The 16,303-nt window shown below is 43.6% G+C and overlaps 1 protein-coding gene and 1 long non-coding RNA gene across 9 annotated transcripts in view; one reads left to right on the top strand and one right to left on the bottom strand.

The window, feature by feature from the left end:
• cbfa2t3 (CBFA2/RUNX1 partner transcriptional co-repressor 3) overlaps positions 1-16,303 on the top strand; it is a 45,133-nt gene that overhangs the window by 21,590 nt on the left and 7,240 nt on the right. For 2 of the 8 annotated variants that reach the window (XM_056365038.1, XM_056365262.1), the window contains exons 2-10: positions 4,110-4,265; positions 6,470-6,711; positions 6,840-6,929; positions 8,068-8,249; positions 11,099-11,382; positions 12,179-12,264; positions 13,546-13,828; positions 14,318-14,386; positions 15,118-15,171. In XM_056365038.1, the coding sequence (XP_056221013.1) occupies positions 4,110-4,265; positions 6,470-6,711; positions 6,840-6,929; positions 8,068-8,249; positions 11,099-11,382; positions 12,179-12,264; positions 13,546-13,828; positions 14,318-14,386; positions 15,118-15,171 (1,446 nt within the window). Of the gene's footprint in view, positions 1-1,795; positions 1,880-3,690; positions 3,984-4,109; positions 4,266-4,435; positions 4,522-6,469; positions 6,712-6,839; positions 6,930-8,067; positions 8,250-11,098; positions 11,383-12,178; positions 12,265-13,545; positions 13,829-14,317; positions 14,387-15,117; positions 15,172-16,303 lie in introns of those variants that run through there. The other 6 variants (XM_056365421.1, XM_056365346.1, XM_056365501.1 and 3 more) reach the window with 6 other exon arrangements.
• On the bottom strand, positions 2,627-6,568 carry LOC130162084 (uncharacterized). The gene is made up of 4 exons (XR_008826229.1): positions 6,429-6,568; positions 5,240-5,423; positions 3,158-3,201; positions 2,627-2,814 (listed from the first exon to the last, which is right to left on the bottom strand). It is a non-coding gene; the product is annotated as an uncharacterized LOC130162084 (long non-coding RNA).

The following is a 16,303-nucleotide window of genomic DNA, read 5'->3' as shown; positions in this document are numbered from 1 at the left end:
CATCTAAATAAAGCTGTAGCTTCACACTTATCAATATGGGGACAAACAGACAAAGCTACATTCTAGAAAAGTACTTTTACAATTGGTTAATGTAATGTTTGTTAGGATTGTTTTGTTTAGACGTATACTGTATTAATGTCCCACAGTACACATTGCATACAGTGGCACAGTAAAATGTGTTCAAAGAGGAGGTTTACTGAAACATATGGCTGCCTCCCTACAGGAAGCAGCCCTCCAATTCAGTAGCACGGAGATCTTGTTTGTGTGTTTAAGGCTGTATAGAAGAGAATGGCTGCATCTATTTATACCAGCAGGATCCGTCTGCCTCTATCTACAACCTTGTGTGTTTATGTTCAAAGCGTCTGGCATGGGGCAAACAGCGGAGTGCCCCTCGTGTTCTTGAGGATCACTGTGTCAATGGGCCTCATGCAGCACACTCCAGAGTGGCACTTTTTAAATACAGACACCAGCTGTTGAACGCCTCTACGCAAGCTGAGAAATAGGCTAACACCAAGGACTGAGGCCAACTGAGGCAGGAGTTCTGCGGAGGAAAACACTGGATTCATAGTTGGCTCATGGGAGAAGTGAAATGAAAAACACATTAATGTGACAGTGATTTAATATGTTAGTTGGTGACTGCACTATATTAACACTGCAGCTGTAAACAGGATTTCAAACCGGGGTAAAGATGTGTAAAAGCTAGAGCAGGACTTCAAGAGAGGTGTTGATAGTATTTCTACTTTTTTTTAATTCATAGAAGTATAAGAGATTATTAATGGCTGCCAGTGGCAGTTCTAACTTGTATGGTGCCCTGGGCAAACACCCCCGTCAGCCCCCCCCCCCCCCCGCTCCAGCTACAACTAAATACTCACTATTCTGCACAAACTGTAACTTTTTATCAACATCGTTTTTAAAAGTTATGATAAGTTTTTAATAAAATATAATAAATAAATTAAAAATAAAATATAATAAATCAGATAGGTGTAAAATTACTGCAGTGTGTGAAAATATTTCTGTAAATTTCTATAATAATATTCCTGTGATATGATCCCTGAAAACAAACTGTTAATCCTGCAGATATTTCTGAAAATATCTGTTAATCTGCTAAAACATTACTGAAAATATTCCTGTATCATAACTTTTAAAAACTAAACAAATTATAAGTACCAATTATATACAATTATAAATACCAAAATAAAGTAACAAGAATAGAAAGCGTCTCTGTCTCTCTTATATACACACAATTAACATAGAAAATCAAATTATTAAACTGCACAAATCCTTCATCCCACAAATACATAAACAAGAGAACCTACTTATTATTATTATTATTATTATTACTACTACTACACTATTACAATCTTTAAACAAGACACACATTCTAAAATGCACAACTGTCATTTGAAGCCTTATCTTTCTTGCTTTCATCAATTAGTACCAAAATTATATACAATCATATATACCAAAATAAAGAAACACTTCTCCCTCTCGTATATATATATTGTTTATATATACCAATATAAACAAGACACACACACACACGTGGTGGTGTGCAGACTAGTTCATTATTCTAAATGATTTCACAGTATTATGAATGAATTGTTGTTTATTTGGCAGCTTTTTCTGCTGTGACTGATTTTACTAATTGCATTAGTTCTGTACAGAGATAGAAGTGCAAACTCCACCAGCCCCCTCCCCTCACCTCAGAGTGAGAGATGACAAACTAGAAATGACGCCCGCTCAGACACAGTGATATGACGTCATTGACGTGTATGCAAATGAGCGACAGAAAACCGATAGCTTACCGATGCAAGCGCCCCGTGCCGCCCCCCCTACAAGAAGCTGCCCATGTTGCCTTAAATTCTAAATTCGCCATTGGGTGAGGATACTAATAATAGCCTAATAATAATAATAATAGTTAAAATGCATTTCCGTCCTCCAATCAGAAACTCAGATGAAGTCAACTGAAAACAAGCAGCCAAAATGCCCCTAGCTAGCTAAGCTTAGCTAGCTGGACCCGGGGTTTCACCTGTTCTGTTCCCTCCTCCTTGGAAATCGTGGAAATTCGCACGGAGAAATCGAAGTGAACAGTTTTTGTTTTTTCACACACACTCTTGTGTAATGTACATTAGGTCGTCCGAGCTCGGGTTCGAGTCCACGCTTTCCGGTGAAAGTCGGTGTCCTTCCTCTCTGGACAAGCTTCAGCGATTATCGACTCTAAGCCCCTGAATCTGACTCACCTGCAGCAGGTGTGGATCAGCTGACAGAGGAGGACACCTGATACGTGGCGTGCACACGAAGCTGGAAAGATGCGTATGCACAAACAAAATTCACATGTATGAAACTGCGTGCGCAGGATTCCCCGCACATTTTCGCACAGAATTATGTTACTTGAACTTTATTCACGTTCTCTTGATTGAAATGAGTCAAATATTTACAGTTGTATTTACATCCATGCTCTGTTTTCAATAGACTCACATAGAATGAAGAAACGCGAAACTATGAGACTATCCAAACAAGCAAATGACCCACACAGACAAAAAATATATATAGGCCTATATATATATATATATACATATACACACATATACATATATAAATAAGAGAGACATGTGGTGGTGTCCAGACTAGTTTATTATTCTTAACGATTTCCCAGTATTATGAATGAATTGTGGCATATTTGGTAGTTTTTCCTGGCGGCTGCCCATGTCACCTGTATCTAAATCTGCCATTGCTGGCTGCTAAGTTTCTGAAGTACATGGTTTTATTACATTGCGTTTTTTTCCTTTTCTGCTGTGATACATTAAGAGACAGCTGAAAGGGAGAAAAGGAAAAACAGAAAGGAGAGAGAATCCTTCAGAGTTATTAAGAATCAATGAATGGCACATAAATTCTACAATGTGGTTTACATCTGCCTTGGCAGAGCATAGAAGAGGGCCCTTACTCTTTCATTATGTATGTACATGTGCACTCTATATAATAGAGTTGTGTAGTATTGAACAGAGGGGCCACACATTTTGTACTGATGCATGACCTGTGCTGCAAATTGATTTCATTGTTTCTCATTGCGTAGTGCACATTTATTGCACTCTCTGCCAGTTGCACATGTACACACACTTAAAAGCTATCTTCTCACAGGGTGCAAAAGTCATCATACCTCTCAGCTCAGGTTTACATCGCAGAAGGATCTGGTTCCAGCAGCTGCACTGACAGACAGACAGACACATACACAGATGGACAGTCAACACTCCGCAGATACATCACCAAATAATAGACCTGCTGCTTATGTATATACTGTATAGAATGCAGTTTTGTGCATGGCAGTGTTTATTGTGGAGGACGCACTATGTATAGATGGCATGATGCCCTCTGCCATGAATACAGGACATAAGCCATTGCTTGTGGCTGTGGCACATCTACCCTGTGTCGTGTTTTCTTCTCATGCCCCTTGCTGTACCATCCATTCCCTTCACGATACACAGCCTGGCCTTGCCTTGTTTGGTCCTGGCACGGTGTCTGGCAGAGGACAGTGGAGCCTCTAGTAGCAGGACGGAGCTCTGCTGAAAGCCAGTCCACAGTGATGGACAGCAGCAGATCCAGCTGCACTTGTCACTGGCTGTCAAGCCGGCTGTCTGAACTAGGGGACAAGAGGGGACAGGCGGGGAGGAGTGTGTGCATGTTCATGTGTGTGTGTGTGTGTGTGTGTCTGGGGGTTGGAGGTTATAGTGGAGGGGCACTGATTGGGATGTCAGAGCTACATGGAGCATGTATGTATGAAGGAGAGAGAGAGAAGGAAGAGAAGGGGGGATTTCAGTCAGCAGCAGCTGAGCGAGTGAGCAGGTGTTACTGTATGTCTCCCAGGCCCATGAATCTCCAACACAATACAAGTTTGGATTCATTTCCACTCTCTGCATTGATTTGTTTTGCTTCTTTTTATGGGGCTTTTGGTTTAAGGAAACAATCGATGGTTCCCAGGTGAAAATGTCAGTGCTCTCCTCCTTAACCAGCTGTCTCCACTTTGAAAGTATGATAGTTTTTTTTTCCATGCTGGAGCTCCACCTTGATGACTGTCTCTGTTTTCTCTTTCTTTTTCTCCTTTCATATCTCAGGTAGCAGAGTGCAGAAGGTTGGAACAATGCCAGATTCACCTGCGGATGTGAAAACCCAGCCCAGGTCCACCCCACCCACCATGCCTCCACCACCCCCGGCTGTCAGCCAAGCAACCAATCGCAGCGCTTCATTCACCCCCACCACCAGTAAATCAAGTAAGTTTCTAAAATGTTCGAAAGTTACGTTTCGAAAATTAATGACACTTAAAGTCAACTTTATACTGCAAAATGTGCATTTCAGTATGATCCTTACTTTTACCTTAAACTATATCAATTCAGTTATGTAGCTTACATGCTGTGAGATGTGTGTCTTCTTTGACTTGAAGATGCCCTTTTGTGTTGATACGTCACGTCAGCAGGCAGTTAAAACCAGCAAACCAGCACTGGGACAGCTGTAACTCTTCATTTCACAGTAAGCATTGAGGAAGATAGCCATAGTTATGTGAGCTTGTATCTACAGCACTGCAAATAATGCTTCTCTGCAGAGCTGACATGCAAATCTTAGCCTAGATTTTGTACTTTGTAGGTCAAATGCCATTTTGATGTCCATTAGTTAAAACTGCACTAAATTGGAGCAACCAGTGGCCTAGATGTTAAGATGCATATCATATATTGTGTTCGGAGTGTTTACGGTTTGATTCCAGTCGCACCTTTGTTGCATGACATTCCCTGTCTCTCTGTTTGCTTCATGACCACTGTCAAGTAAAAGCAAAAATGCCCCAAAACTTTTCTAAATTTAGCCTCAAAGTGAAAGTCTAGGTCACATATAACTTTTGCCAAAACTATATTTGTGTTGTAAAGACCTGCTACACATTTGAATAAAATTATTCAACCATCAATCTGTAATAAGTAACACAAATGAATACACTTGCAATACCTCAGAGGACATCTACAGTCATGTGTCCCTCTTAAGTCAACTGTCACCAACACTTTATATGAACAGAAATTCCGAATATGTGTTTCTTCCCTGTTCTAGTGAACAAGTGTTGAAGTCACTTGTGTGTCAGGTGTGTGTCTCTGCAGGCATCTATCGGTGTATGTGTATGTGTGTGTCTTTTGGTGTGCAGAATGCCCTTGCTGGTGGGACAAGTGTCTTTGAGTGCATGTGTGAGTGTGTCTGTGTTGTTTACCAGCTGGTCAGGCGGCGGTGGATACAGGGGAGATCAGCCAGGGTGGTGTTGCGGTGTGTAGACTACTTTCTTCCCTATATAGCAATGACAGGCCATGTTGTTTCACCTGTTGTGGCAGGCGGTCAGCAGTGTAGCTCTCTCCTTGCACCTCTCCCTCTCTCAAAAGCCAGAACACAAGCGCTGCCTGTTGGGATCACATGGGTTAGTCCATATGAGTTCAGGCCCTCGACCCACAGATTAGAGCAACAAGCATGCCGGAGAGGAACCACAGCAACTACACTGTTGAACAACTAAACTGTATATAGTCTTGTTATCAAGTATGAGGGCAAGATTTAATGTTATAGTCTACAGTGGCTCACTGCAGAGGCCTGTAAATACATTTTTGAAAAGATTAAGTTGCTGTTGCACAGATATATCGCATCCAATGCATATTTACAACATAGGATTACAATTATGAGAGACAAGAAGGATTCATAAATCATAAATCAATCTTAAACTGACAGTGTAGTTTGCATGTATTTTGTATCATCTGGCTCGGATATGAAAATATGAAAACAGGGGAAAGGTCAAACGTGTGTGTGTGTGTGAGCTCCTGTGTATTTGTGAGTTTGTTTGTGCCTGCATTAAGAAGAATATGCGAGTGATTATATATGTGTATGGGTTCTGTGTCTATTCTGAACCTTAAAGCTGCAAATCTACTTTCAGCTGGTGGACAGGTGCAGGTCCAGATTTGGATACACACCTGCTACTGGAATAAAAGTAACATGGGCCACAGGACTATTTTTGGCACCTCTTTAACAAGTTCCTCTTATAGTTGTGTCCTAGTGAGTGAGTGAGTGAGGGGGAGAGGGTGAGGAGCAGGGTGGAATAGACTGATATGGGGGGTGGGGGGTGGAATGGTGGAAGGGGTCAAATGTACTAATGTACCACTTGTGAGACAGCTGAAGTTACACACACACACACACACACACACACACACACACAAACACACACGCTCACAGGACTCAGTCAAACTGGCAGAAAACTGCACCACCGAAGTCGCTTTGTGCATCATAAACTGTTGGCATGGTGTCAAAGTTGAGTCTATTGTGTGCTTTACTTAAATTTAATCTGAACCACGCACTCAGTGCTTCTCCCCTCGTCATGCCCCCAGATCTGTCAGATGCCCCCCAGGCCCCTCCATACTGACCCAATTCACGTTGTCTCTTCCTTCTGTCTGTTTATCTGCAGTGCTGAATGGGAGCAGCCACTCTCCTACATCGCTGAACGGTGCTCCATCCACTCCTAACGGCTTCAGTAACGGGCCCGCCATGTCTTCAACGGCCTCACTGTCCAACCAGCAGCTCCCGCCGGCTTGTGGTGCCCGGCAGCTCTGCAAGCTGAAACGCTTCCTGACCACGCTGCAGCAGTTTGGCAACGACATATCGCCTGAGATTGGAGAGAGAGTGCGCAGCCTTGTGTTGGGGCTTGTGGTAAGTTCTGATCATAGTCATGTGGAATTATTTTGATAGCTCTGGAAGAAAGTGCTATAACATTTTCTTTCTCAGCAAATCTTGATGGTGTCCACTCTTTGTCTCACTCTCTCTGTTGTCTTGGACAGAACTCCACCCTCACTATTGAAGAGTTTCACTCCAAACTGCACGAGGCCACCAACTTCCCTCTGAGGCCGTTCGTCATTCCCTTCCTGAAGGTAAATGTCTATATACAGGTTTTTTATGTAAGATATATCAAGCCTGATGTATCCAGTTGACAAGCACATAGTTTACTGCCCCTGTCCATATGGCCAGTCCTGTCCTCTGTGATCCTTCCTATTCTGCTTCAGAATGGACTCATAGAGAGGCAGGGGCAGGGAAGGAAACCTTGTCTTGATCAGCCAATGGCTGTATACTTTTTTCATAATGCTGGACTTGCAGTATTATGAAAAAAAAGTGGTAGGACATGTTCGTGAATGTCCTTTAAAAGCGGTGTGTGTGTGTTTATGTGTGTGTGTGTGTGTCAGACCTCCTGCCGTGCAATGATCCTCCACATCTGGGACATTGCAGCAATGGCTGTGTTATATCAACCAGACAGGTCTGAGAGAGCTATTTGACAGCACTCTTATGCACACACACACACACACAAACACACACACACACACACACGCACACCCACACATACACACACACAATATACACACCAGTACACCCCGGAGAGTAAGAGAGACACATGGCAGAGGAATGTGTCAGGGGACCTGTCTTATCTCATCCTGTCTCTTCATCTATCACTTTCTTTACAGCTGGACCGTAGTGGCGGGGCCAGCCCTATAATCGTGAATGGCTGTGACTGACTGACTGAATCATAATTCCACCATTGGTCAGCCCAAAGCCACATGACTGAGTTAGAGTTTCCCCATTGGCCGTCTTAATGGGCCACGTTTCAGTCACCATTTCAAACTTGTAATGAGAACAGCTTCAACAGCTGTATTGAAATATTGTATATGTGAGCACAGAGCAGGAGAGAAGAAAACACATAAAGAGCTGACACCAGCTGACACTAGGCTGAATGCAAACATGATGTGATGATGTCAGTTTCTCACAGCGGTTCCACAACAGTTTTCAAATACGTCCTCAATTTTGCACATTGACCATACGCAGCCCGATACTAATTTTGGACCTAGTCTTGTTTTCTCACCTTAATCTGACATTATTTCACTCTCATCTACCTGTTATTTCACAAGTTTCTAACTCAGCTCTTGTCCACTTAACACTACTCCTATCTACTTCCTAGCAACTTGCTTAATTCCTAATCCAGAGGGCTTCCCTCTTTTTCTTTTGTTTTTACCTCTGAAGGCAAACCTGCCTCTGCTGCAGAGAGAGTTGCTCCACTGTGCCAGGTTGGCCAAGCAGACTCCAGCTCAGTATCTGGCCCAACACGAGCAGCTTCTCCTGGACGCCAATGCCAGCTCACCCCTCGACTCCTCAGAGATTATGCTGGAGATGAATGAGCACGGCAAGCGAAGGACCCCTGACAGGTAGAATCTCTCCATTAAACACAAGAAAACACACACACACACACACACACACACACACACACACACACAAGGACTTCAGAGGCGCACATACATTGGCAGACTCTCACACAGACAGCGTTATAAATTAATTCTTTCAGGGTATTTCAGAATGCCAAGCGACAAGGGGAGGCTATAAGTCCTCTGTGCGGGAGGCGGAAGTCTGGACAGCCCCGATGCCAGCCTGGCTCTGCCAGCTGTCCGGGAGGGAGGGGCGAGATACATGTAGAGTAGGAAAATAAAGAGAGAGGTTGAGAAGCAAAAGGGAGAGAGAGCCATAGAAGAGAGGAGGGAGTGAAGTCTAACCCAAAGACAGAGAGAAAGACCAACAGTGACCTATGGTTTTACTATTGTCCCACATTGTTCCCCGGCGCTCTCCTTTATTAACCCAGCTAAGAAGAAGACACATGGGAGAATTAAAAGGCATTTCCCTTTCTTCCATTCTCTGTTGTCTTCTCTTACTGGCATTGTCGTTCCTTTCTGCTTACTTCTTCACCTCTTTCTCTCCCTCTCCCTCTCTCCGACTGCCTGACCTGCAGGCTCCCAGCAGCTGTCCATATGTCAGGGATGTGTCCAGATGGTGATGTGCTGACCGTAACACTGAGCACATCCTGAGCGGGGGGAGGTGTGTGGTGGTGGTGGTGGTGGTGGTGGTGGTGGTGGTGTGGATGGGACTAGGGGTCGAGGCAGAACGTGCAATCCCACTGTAATCCGCACACCTCCGCCTCCCAACCTCTGGCTTATACACAGCAGGCGGGGCTGGGGGTGGGGGGTTATGGGGATGGGTGGAAGGGCGGGGGGGGGGGTTGGGTCAAGCTGGGGCAGGGCCTACGTTGTGCCAGCTGTTCCTCTGATTTGTCAAATACTAGAGCCAGGGATGTGTGTGAGTGTAGCTGACATGCACAAATATACACATGGATAACCGAGAATAAGCACACACACACACACACACACACACACACACATACACACACACACACAAACATACACACTACAATAAACACATATCATCTACACAAACCAACATTGCATTTACTCGCCTTTGATCCCCAGGATGATAAGGAGTGATTTCCATCCGAATGCCTGGCTATTGCCATCCAGCTAAACAGATTAATATCAACACTCACATTTAAACTGTCCAGATGGCTCAAAAACACAACCTCTCTCACACACACACATACACACACAGACACACAGTTAAAGTACACAGACACAAATGAGTGTCACTAAACATCTGCCAAACACACAGCATCCAGCCCATATTGCCCCTTAAGCCTGAGAGCAGAGTGGGAGGGGAGAGGGAGAAATACTTGCAATCTAAGAGTAGGCTGAGGGATATTCAGATTAAGAGCTTGAGACGCAGGGTGTACAGTTGGACTTGGCTTTGTTTGATACATATGGCGTACAGCTGTGCGAAAGCTTCAGCCTTACTGTAACTGAACAACAAGCAGCTCTCAGCAGGGATACATAGACACACGTGTGTGTGTGTGTGTGTGTGTGTGTGTGTGTGAGTATGTGTGTTTGCATACAGCCTGTGGGAGTTGTTGAACTTTCAAAAACAAGTTTGTGTTCCTTGCTCGAGCCTCCTCAAACAGGTACAGTCAACAACACCAGATGTTGTAATCTTTGAAAATAAATTATTATGACAGTTTACGGTAAACTGTGATTTCTCATTTGACAGATAATCTGTTCACCGTGGCACTCCTTTTTCTCAGAGCAAATAGTCACATCACATCATACTTACATCACTACATCTCTACATCATATCGCAGATTTGCAAAGCTCTTGTTGCATCTGGTCACAGTCGAGGATGGATTTCGATTCATGAGATTTTGAATCATGCGTCATAATTTGGCACCATTGTTACTTTAAGTGGTTTTACAGTATGCCAAATACACATACATATACTGTACACTAATAATAGGCAATGCTAGCTCATCACAAACATAAAAAAACACAATTACTGATGAGGAAATGAATCATAACTGTCTATTTGTTTGATGTTAAGGGCATTAAGGTCTTTGCTGGGGCATGTTTTCCTGAACTATGAAATAATACACTGGCATTGCATATTCAGCCTGGCAAAGCCATCTGGTTTTCACATTACTCATTGTGGTCTGGCGATGCCATGGATGGAGGAAGAAGAAGTAGGCTGCACAAATGTAATTCTCTTTCTTCAGACATTACCATGGTGTCAGAAACCACTTTCTGAATAAAACTGAGGTGAGAGAAATGAGTCATGCAGTTGGAGATTTCTTTTTGTAATTGAGTGTAGTCACATTAGCATCAAAACGATTTCTGACTAGTCCAGCAATGATCCGAAGCAGGTGATTCTATTCTTGGGTGGACATTTGTGAAATAATAATAAATAAAAACTGAATTGCACAACAGAGATCTACTATGTTGTAGATCATAATATACACATATACTACCACACTTCTCACTGCGGGAAAAACACTTCAGGTTTTAGTTTGTGTCCAACCAGTTCAACTTTCATCTCATGATTTTAAATGCTGTATTGGATGTTTATTGTGTTAACACAGTAGTTTGCATTGGGTCTGCTTTTGTATAAAGTGTCTTATAACTGTGTGGTGCTGACATATTCTACCGCCTGGCCATAATTTTCAGTTGGAAAAACACTCTTTAAAGAATATTGATTTTGTAGGCTCCTACAAAGTAGTCACCATATTAATTAGTGTAAACCGTGGCACAATTCACTTCTAACTCTACTCTCGGTGTAATATTACATAGAAGCAGCTGAGTATTTTAACATTCAATCATGTTTTAATCCACTCTCCTGTCCTCCTCCACAGGACCAAAGACAGCTCAGAGAGAGAAGGGTTGCACCCAGAGCACCTAGCTAAGAGGCCCTGCACCATCAGCCCTAGCCAACGCTTCAGCCCCAGCACGGGTCTTCCTGCTCACCCACCTCCTAATGGCCTCCCCACACACCCTCCCAACGGCCTGCCCCACCCACCCAACCCCCAAGTGGGACCCCAGCACTATCGCTTAGAAGACATGGCAATGGCGCACCAATATAGAGATGCTTACAGACATAATGAACACCGTGACGCCCGAGACAGGCACCGGCAGACAGGTAGAACAGCTGCAAAGCCTTCACATGGTTAGATAAAGCTGCAGATCTTCAGTCACATACTCCACAGTTATATGGTCAAGACCAAGTGGGCTTGTGTATATGTCAGTGGGGTGTATAAGAAGAACAAAGGCCAGTTGTCACTCCAGTGTGATAATCCTTGTGGCAGTGTGGCTATATAAAGCCCACAGCCGTACATGCCCATGTGCTACAACTGTGGCAACCATATATGCCTTCCTTCTGCTTTTCCCAAAAGGAAAGAGATGAAATTGTCTCACTGATTTGACATGAGGCTATACTATTAGCACCCTGAGTGCTTCCCACCGGTTATGTTGTTTAAAAAAATTGAAATAATACATCATTGTATTGTGGATTTGATGCTGTATGGTGTTTAAGTCTGTTGATATATAGCATGAAGTTGTGGTGGTCATACGTCATTTGGATAGTCATGTGAGAGTTCTCAAGGTTTTACAAAGGCAAGGCAATTGTATTTATATAGCATATTTCTTTTTGCATAACCTCAATGTCCTTTACATTAAAATTCATGCAGCACCAAGTCATATGTAGAAGAAGAAGAATATAATAAATAAAATAAAACAAAATGCAATTCATCCATCCCACAGACAGAAACCACAAAGTCGCTCACAGTCAGCGCTGAGTTTATGGTTAGAAACTGAACCAGGATTGGGTTTGGGTTTTCCCTTTGTCAAACACATAGCTGTGTCCATAGATAGTTAATTATCCACCGTGGGCTGCTGTACTGTATAACAGAAATCTGTCCTGTGCGTTTTCATTGCAGCAGTGCACGGAGCTCGCCAAGAGGAGGTGATCGACCACCGTCTTACAGATCGAGAGTGGGCAGAGGAATGGAAGCACCTCGATAATGTATGTATCAGAGCGGTAGCCATGTTTAATGTCAGCCACCTCTTTGTTTCATTCATAAACATCATAACGCAGAGGGAAAAAAAGAGCTTAGAGCTCAGCAGGTGATTAAAGTTAGTTTCAGTGCTAAAGATGGCATGCAGATGACAGGGACAGGAACTGATGACAGACAGATGAGCCTCCGTCCCATCTGAGTAAGCAGTTGATGGACAGCTGACCTTATGAGGTCCGTGTGGTGAATGAACAACAGACAGATACCTATCTGGCTTCCTGGCACCCAACTGAAGACAAAATCATGTACACTACCACACACACACACACACATACACATACACACACACACACACACACACACACACACACACACACACACACACACACACACAGAAATAGGGCCCCAGATGGAGCCCAGGACCTAGCAGAGAGCAGCTCCAGCTGGGGAGAGCAGCTGAGACAAGAGCTGCAGTCATGGAGAGAACCGGCCAGGCCTGGACCCCTGCCAAATTAGAAACACTTCACTGAAATAAATATAGCTAACTCAGAGGGGAGGGAGAGGGGTAGAGAGACAGAGGAAAGGAGGCAGAGGCAGAGAGAGGGAAAGATGAATGGGAATAATGATATGGATTGAATGTCAACCATGCTAAACCCATTTAGCAGACTGGGCCGGGTCTGGAAACACAGGGCACTGTGGAGAAAAAAAAGTGACACTGTTTACAACAGAGGGGGAAGGAGAGAAAAGAGAGGAAATCTGTTGAGTTGGCAGGGAACGGCGCAGAAGGGTGGAAGGAACTGGCTCAACAATTTCATTGGCAGTCCAGCTGTTAATTTATCATTGCTGTAATGCTCTTAGACATTGAGATTCACTGACAAACTCACAATCCATGAACAGATTGGCACAGACAGTGACACATAGTCACACACAAACATGCACGTACGCTTGGTGGTATGTGTTTTGGGATGGATTAAAATAGTGTGTAGATTTACACACTAGCTCAGTGGCTCCAAAAGTAACTTGCTTTTGAACAGGCTTTGTTCATCTGACCTGTGGAATTTTTCATGGATTTATCAAGTTTGGTTCTTTCCAAAATCTACTGCTCTGAACATTTTGTGTTGATGATAAAAGTTTTTGCTTTTTTCTGTTATTTTTTTTATGTGGGCATCCGTCTGGGAGGTGGGGATTTATATTTTGATGGAAATGTCAAATTAATGTCAAACTTCTCCTCCTGGTCTTTTATCACTTTTAAGTAAATGTTTCAACTCATCCTCAATCCTGTCCCATCTCAGCTCCTGAACTGCATCATGGACATGGTGGAGAAGACGCGCCGCTCTCTGACGGTGCTGCGCCGCTGCCAGGAGGCCGACCGGGAGGAGATGAATCACTGGATTCGGCGTTACAGTGACGTGGAGGAGATGAAAAAAGGTGGGAGCAACGGACAGCACTGCCTTCCTCCTCCTCTTCCTCCTCCTACTCCTCACCACAACTCCTCCTCCAACACAGCTAGCAGCAGCGAGTCACTGCCCATAGGAACTTCCTCGGCTGCTGAAAGGCAGACAGGCAGACAGACAGGTAGACAAACACACACAGGGCATGTTTGGCAAAGCAAAACACTCACAACAAGGTAGGGCTTATTTGAAATGTTGAAAATGTTTTAATATATCAATTTTAAACACAAAGAGCCAGTTAGATCATATTTTTCTCCAAATTTACAAATTTTTGCTCACACTGTGAGGCAATACAAACCTACTTGCAACATCCTGGATCTTTAAACAACTGATTACACCCTCATGTTGCCAGCATGCTCATTCATCATTAAGATTCGTATTCACTTCTAACTCCCGTGTTCCCATTTCTTCCCAGAAATGGTTGAAAAAGTTGATGACAGCTTATTTACTGATGTTTTCACACGCACACATTTTGTATTGGTTCCAAAAATAGCACTGGAAACTATAGGGGAGACTTGTGGATGTGTGTTTGTGCAGATCAAGAGTCTGTCACTGTGTGCGCATGTGTGTGTGTGTAATTGAGACTGAGTGTGTGTTTGCGTGTGTGTTTCAGAGATCCACCGAGACTTCTTACACAGGCCTCCCTCAGGATACCTGCCAGAAGAGATCTGGAGGAAAGCTGGTAAGTGCCAAACATCCCTTTTTTTTTTCCGCTATTGTCTCCATGATTGACCGCGACACAGACTAACAAAACACACACACACACAATCACCGTCATCAGTCTTCACGGGCCTCACCCTGGCTACTGAGACAGGCAGAAAAGAGCTTTTGCAGCCGTAGGTCCATCAGGCCAGAGGATCGGAGACACTCTGTGTCATTAGGGCAAAATGTCCTCCATCTGTCACAACTATGAAAGGCCACTGCAGTTAAAGCTGCAGTGAAAATGCAGTCACCTGGTCCAAGGCAGGCCTCAGCAGCGCAGCACAGCTTGGAGCTGAACACTCTCAAGTTTTTTTATTTTTGTTTTTTTTACCTCTTTTTTCTTTGTGATTGTTTTCTAGCCTCATGCACAGTACATGAATGTATTCCTGAAGTTAATCAAATGCAGACATTTCGATGTTCAGACAAACAAATCTGGACCAATGTTTCTCATTTTTGACTCAGTTCGTAGACAAATGGAAAGCAGGTGGGAGTGTTGCACTGCATGGGCCTTCTTGTATACTGCATGTTAGATAGAGCCCATCCCAGGAGTCATCTGGCTCAGCCCTTGTTCCACCCCAGTCCCAGCACTATTATGTTGCAGTCATACTCCAATACCCTGCGGAGGAAAGATGCTGCTGCTGTTGGCAAAATACTGTGCTGCATTTTCACCAGCAGAAAAAGCTCTTTTAATTGCAGTTGTTTTTCATACAGGTACTACAAGTATCCCGCTCTCCCCAGCACTAAAGCACCTCCAAAACAAGCAGGGTGAGTAACATATCTCACTCCCAACATCTCACCTCTAGTGTTTGTGTGTGTGTGTTTGTGTGTTTGTGTATGTGTCACCTCTATCTCAGCAGCCAGGTAGTCTGCCTGATGGAGCTGCAGCACCTCTTGCTTTTAATTAAAACCAGACACGTATTCTCTGGTCTGGTTCAGGTTGAGAGACTGCAATGCTTTTGAAAAATAAGATCTGAAGTGTGAAAAAGCAGACAGAAATAACACGTCTCAGGGACTTGCCAAATCCCTGTGGAATTAAAACGTTAATATTGCTGCCCCCATGTTTTCCATTAAGTGCTAATTGCCCCAGCATCTGCTATGCAGTCTCCTTGATAAGAATTAATTAAATTTGCAAACTAATCTTAGTGGTGCATGCATTAGGCCAGATAATTGAGAAGCTCAGGATAATGCAGATAGTGTTTGCAAGAGAGAGAAGAAAGAGGAGGAGGAGGGGTGAAAGAAAAAAGAAAAAAAGAAGTAGAAATGAAATGAAGGATAAAGGTAGAGACAGGATGAGGAGAAAGTGTGGAGACGTGTGTCTGAGTGTGACTGTGTTGACAGGATTGGCAGAATACTAACTTTTTAGCATATGAGCATAGGAATCAGACACTGACATGCACGCATGTACATATAGACATAAGATGCACCGCCCCACTCCTCCACCCTCCCCAACCGCCTATCGTTTTGCACAGTAGTTTGAAACAACTGGAGTGGAGCAGCGAGGAAAAGTGACAGTTATTTATGAGTTCTCTCTCAGACAAACACTGACTGGAGGAAATAGAGAGCAGTGGAGAAGACAGTATCAGTCTCGCCTCCTACTTGGTTGGGCTAACACATCTGGAGAGCCACTTGTATGTGTATGTGTGTGTGTGTGTGCGTGTCTCTACTTGGCACATCTGGAGGAGGTGGAGCACGAGGGAAAAAAATCATTTAGTCTATAAAAATGTTGCTGTCAATTATGGCAGAAGAGAAAATGACATTGTAGGGGAATTCATACCTTGTGATCATCACATTAGCATTTGATTAATAAATAGTGTATATTTGGCAACCTATTTCTCATGTGGAATCACATACTGTACTTTTGTTGTGCACCTTGAGGCTGATAATGAAAGATGGCAAA

This window comes from Seriola aureovittata, chromosome 1 (assembly GCF_021018895.1).
Source record: "Seriola aureovittata isolate HTS-2021-v1 ecotype China chromosome 1, ASM2101889v1, whole genome shotgun sequence".
In the NCBI taxonomy this organism is placed as follows: domain Eukaryota; kingdom Metazoa; phylum Chordata; class Actinopteri; order Carangiformes; family Carangidae; genus Seriola; species Seriola aureovittata.
This window is presented reverse-complemented; position numbering and strand designations above follow the sequence as displayed.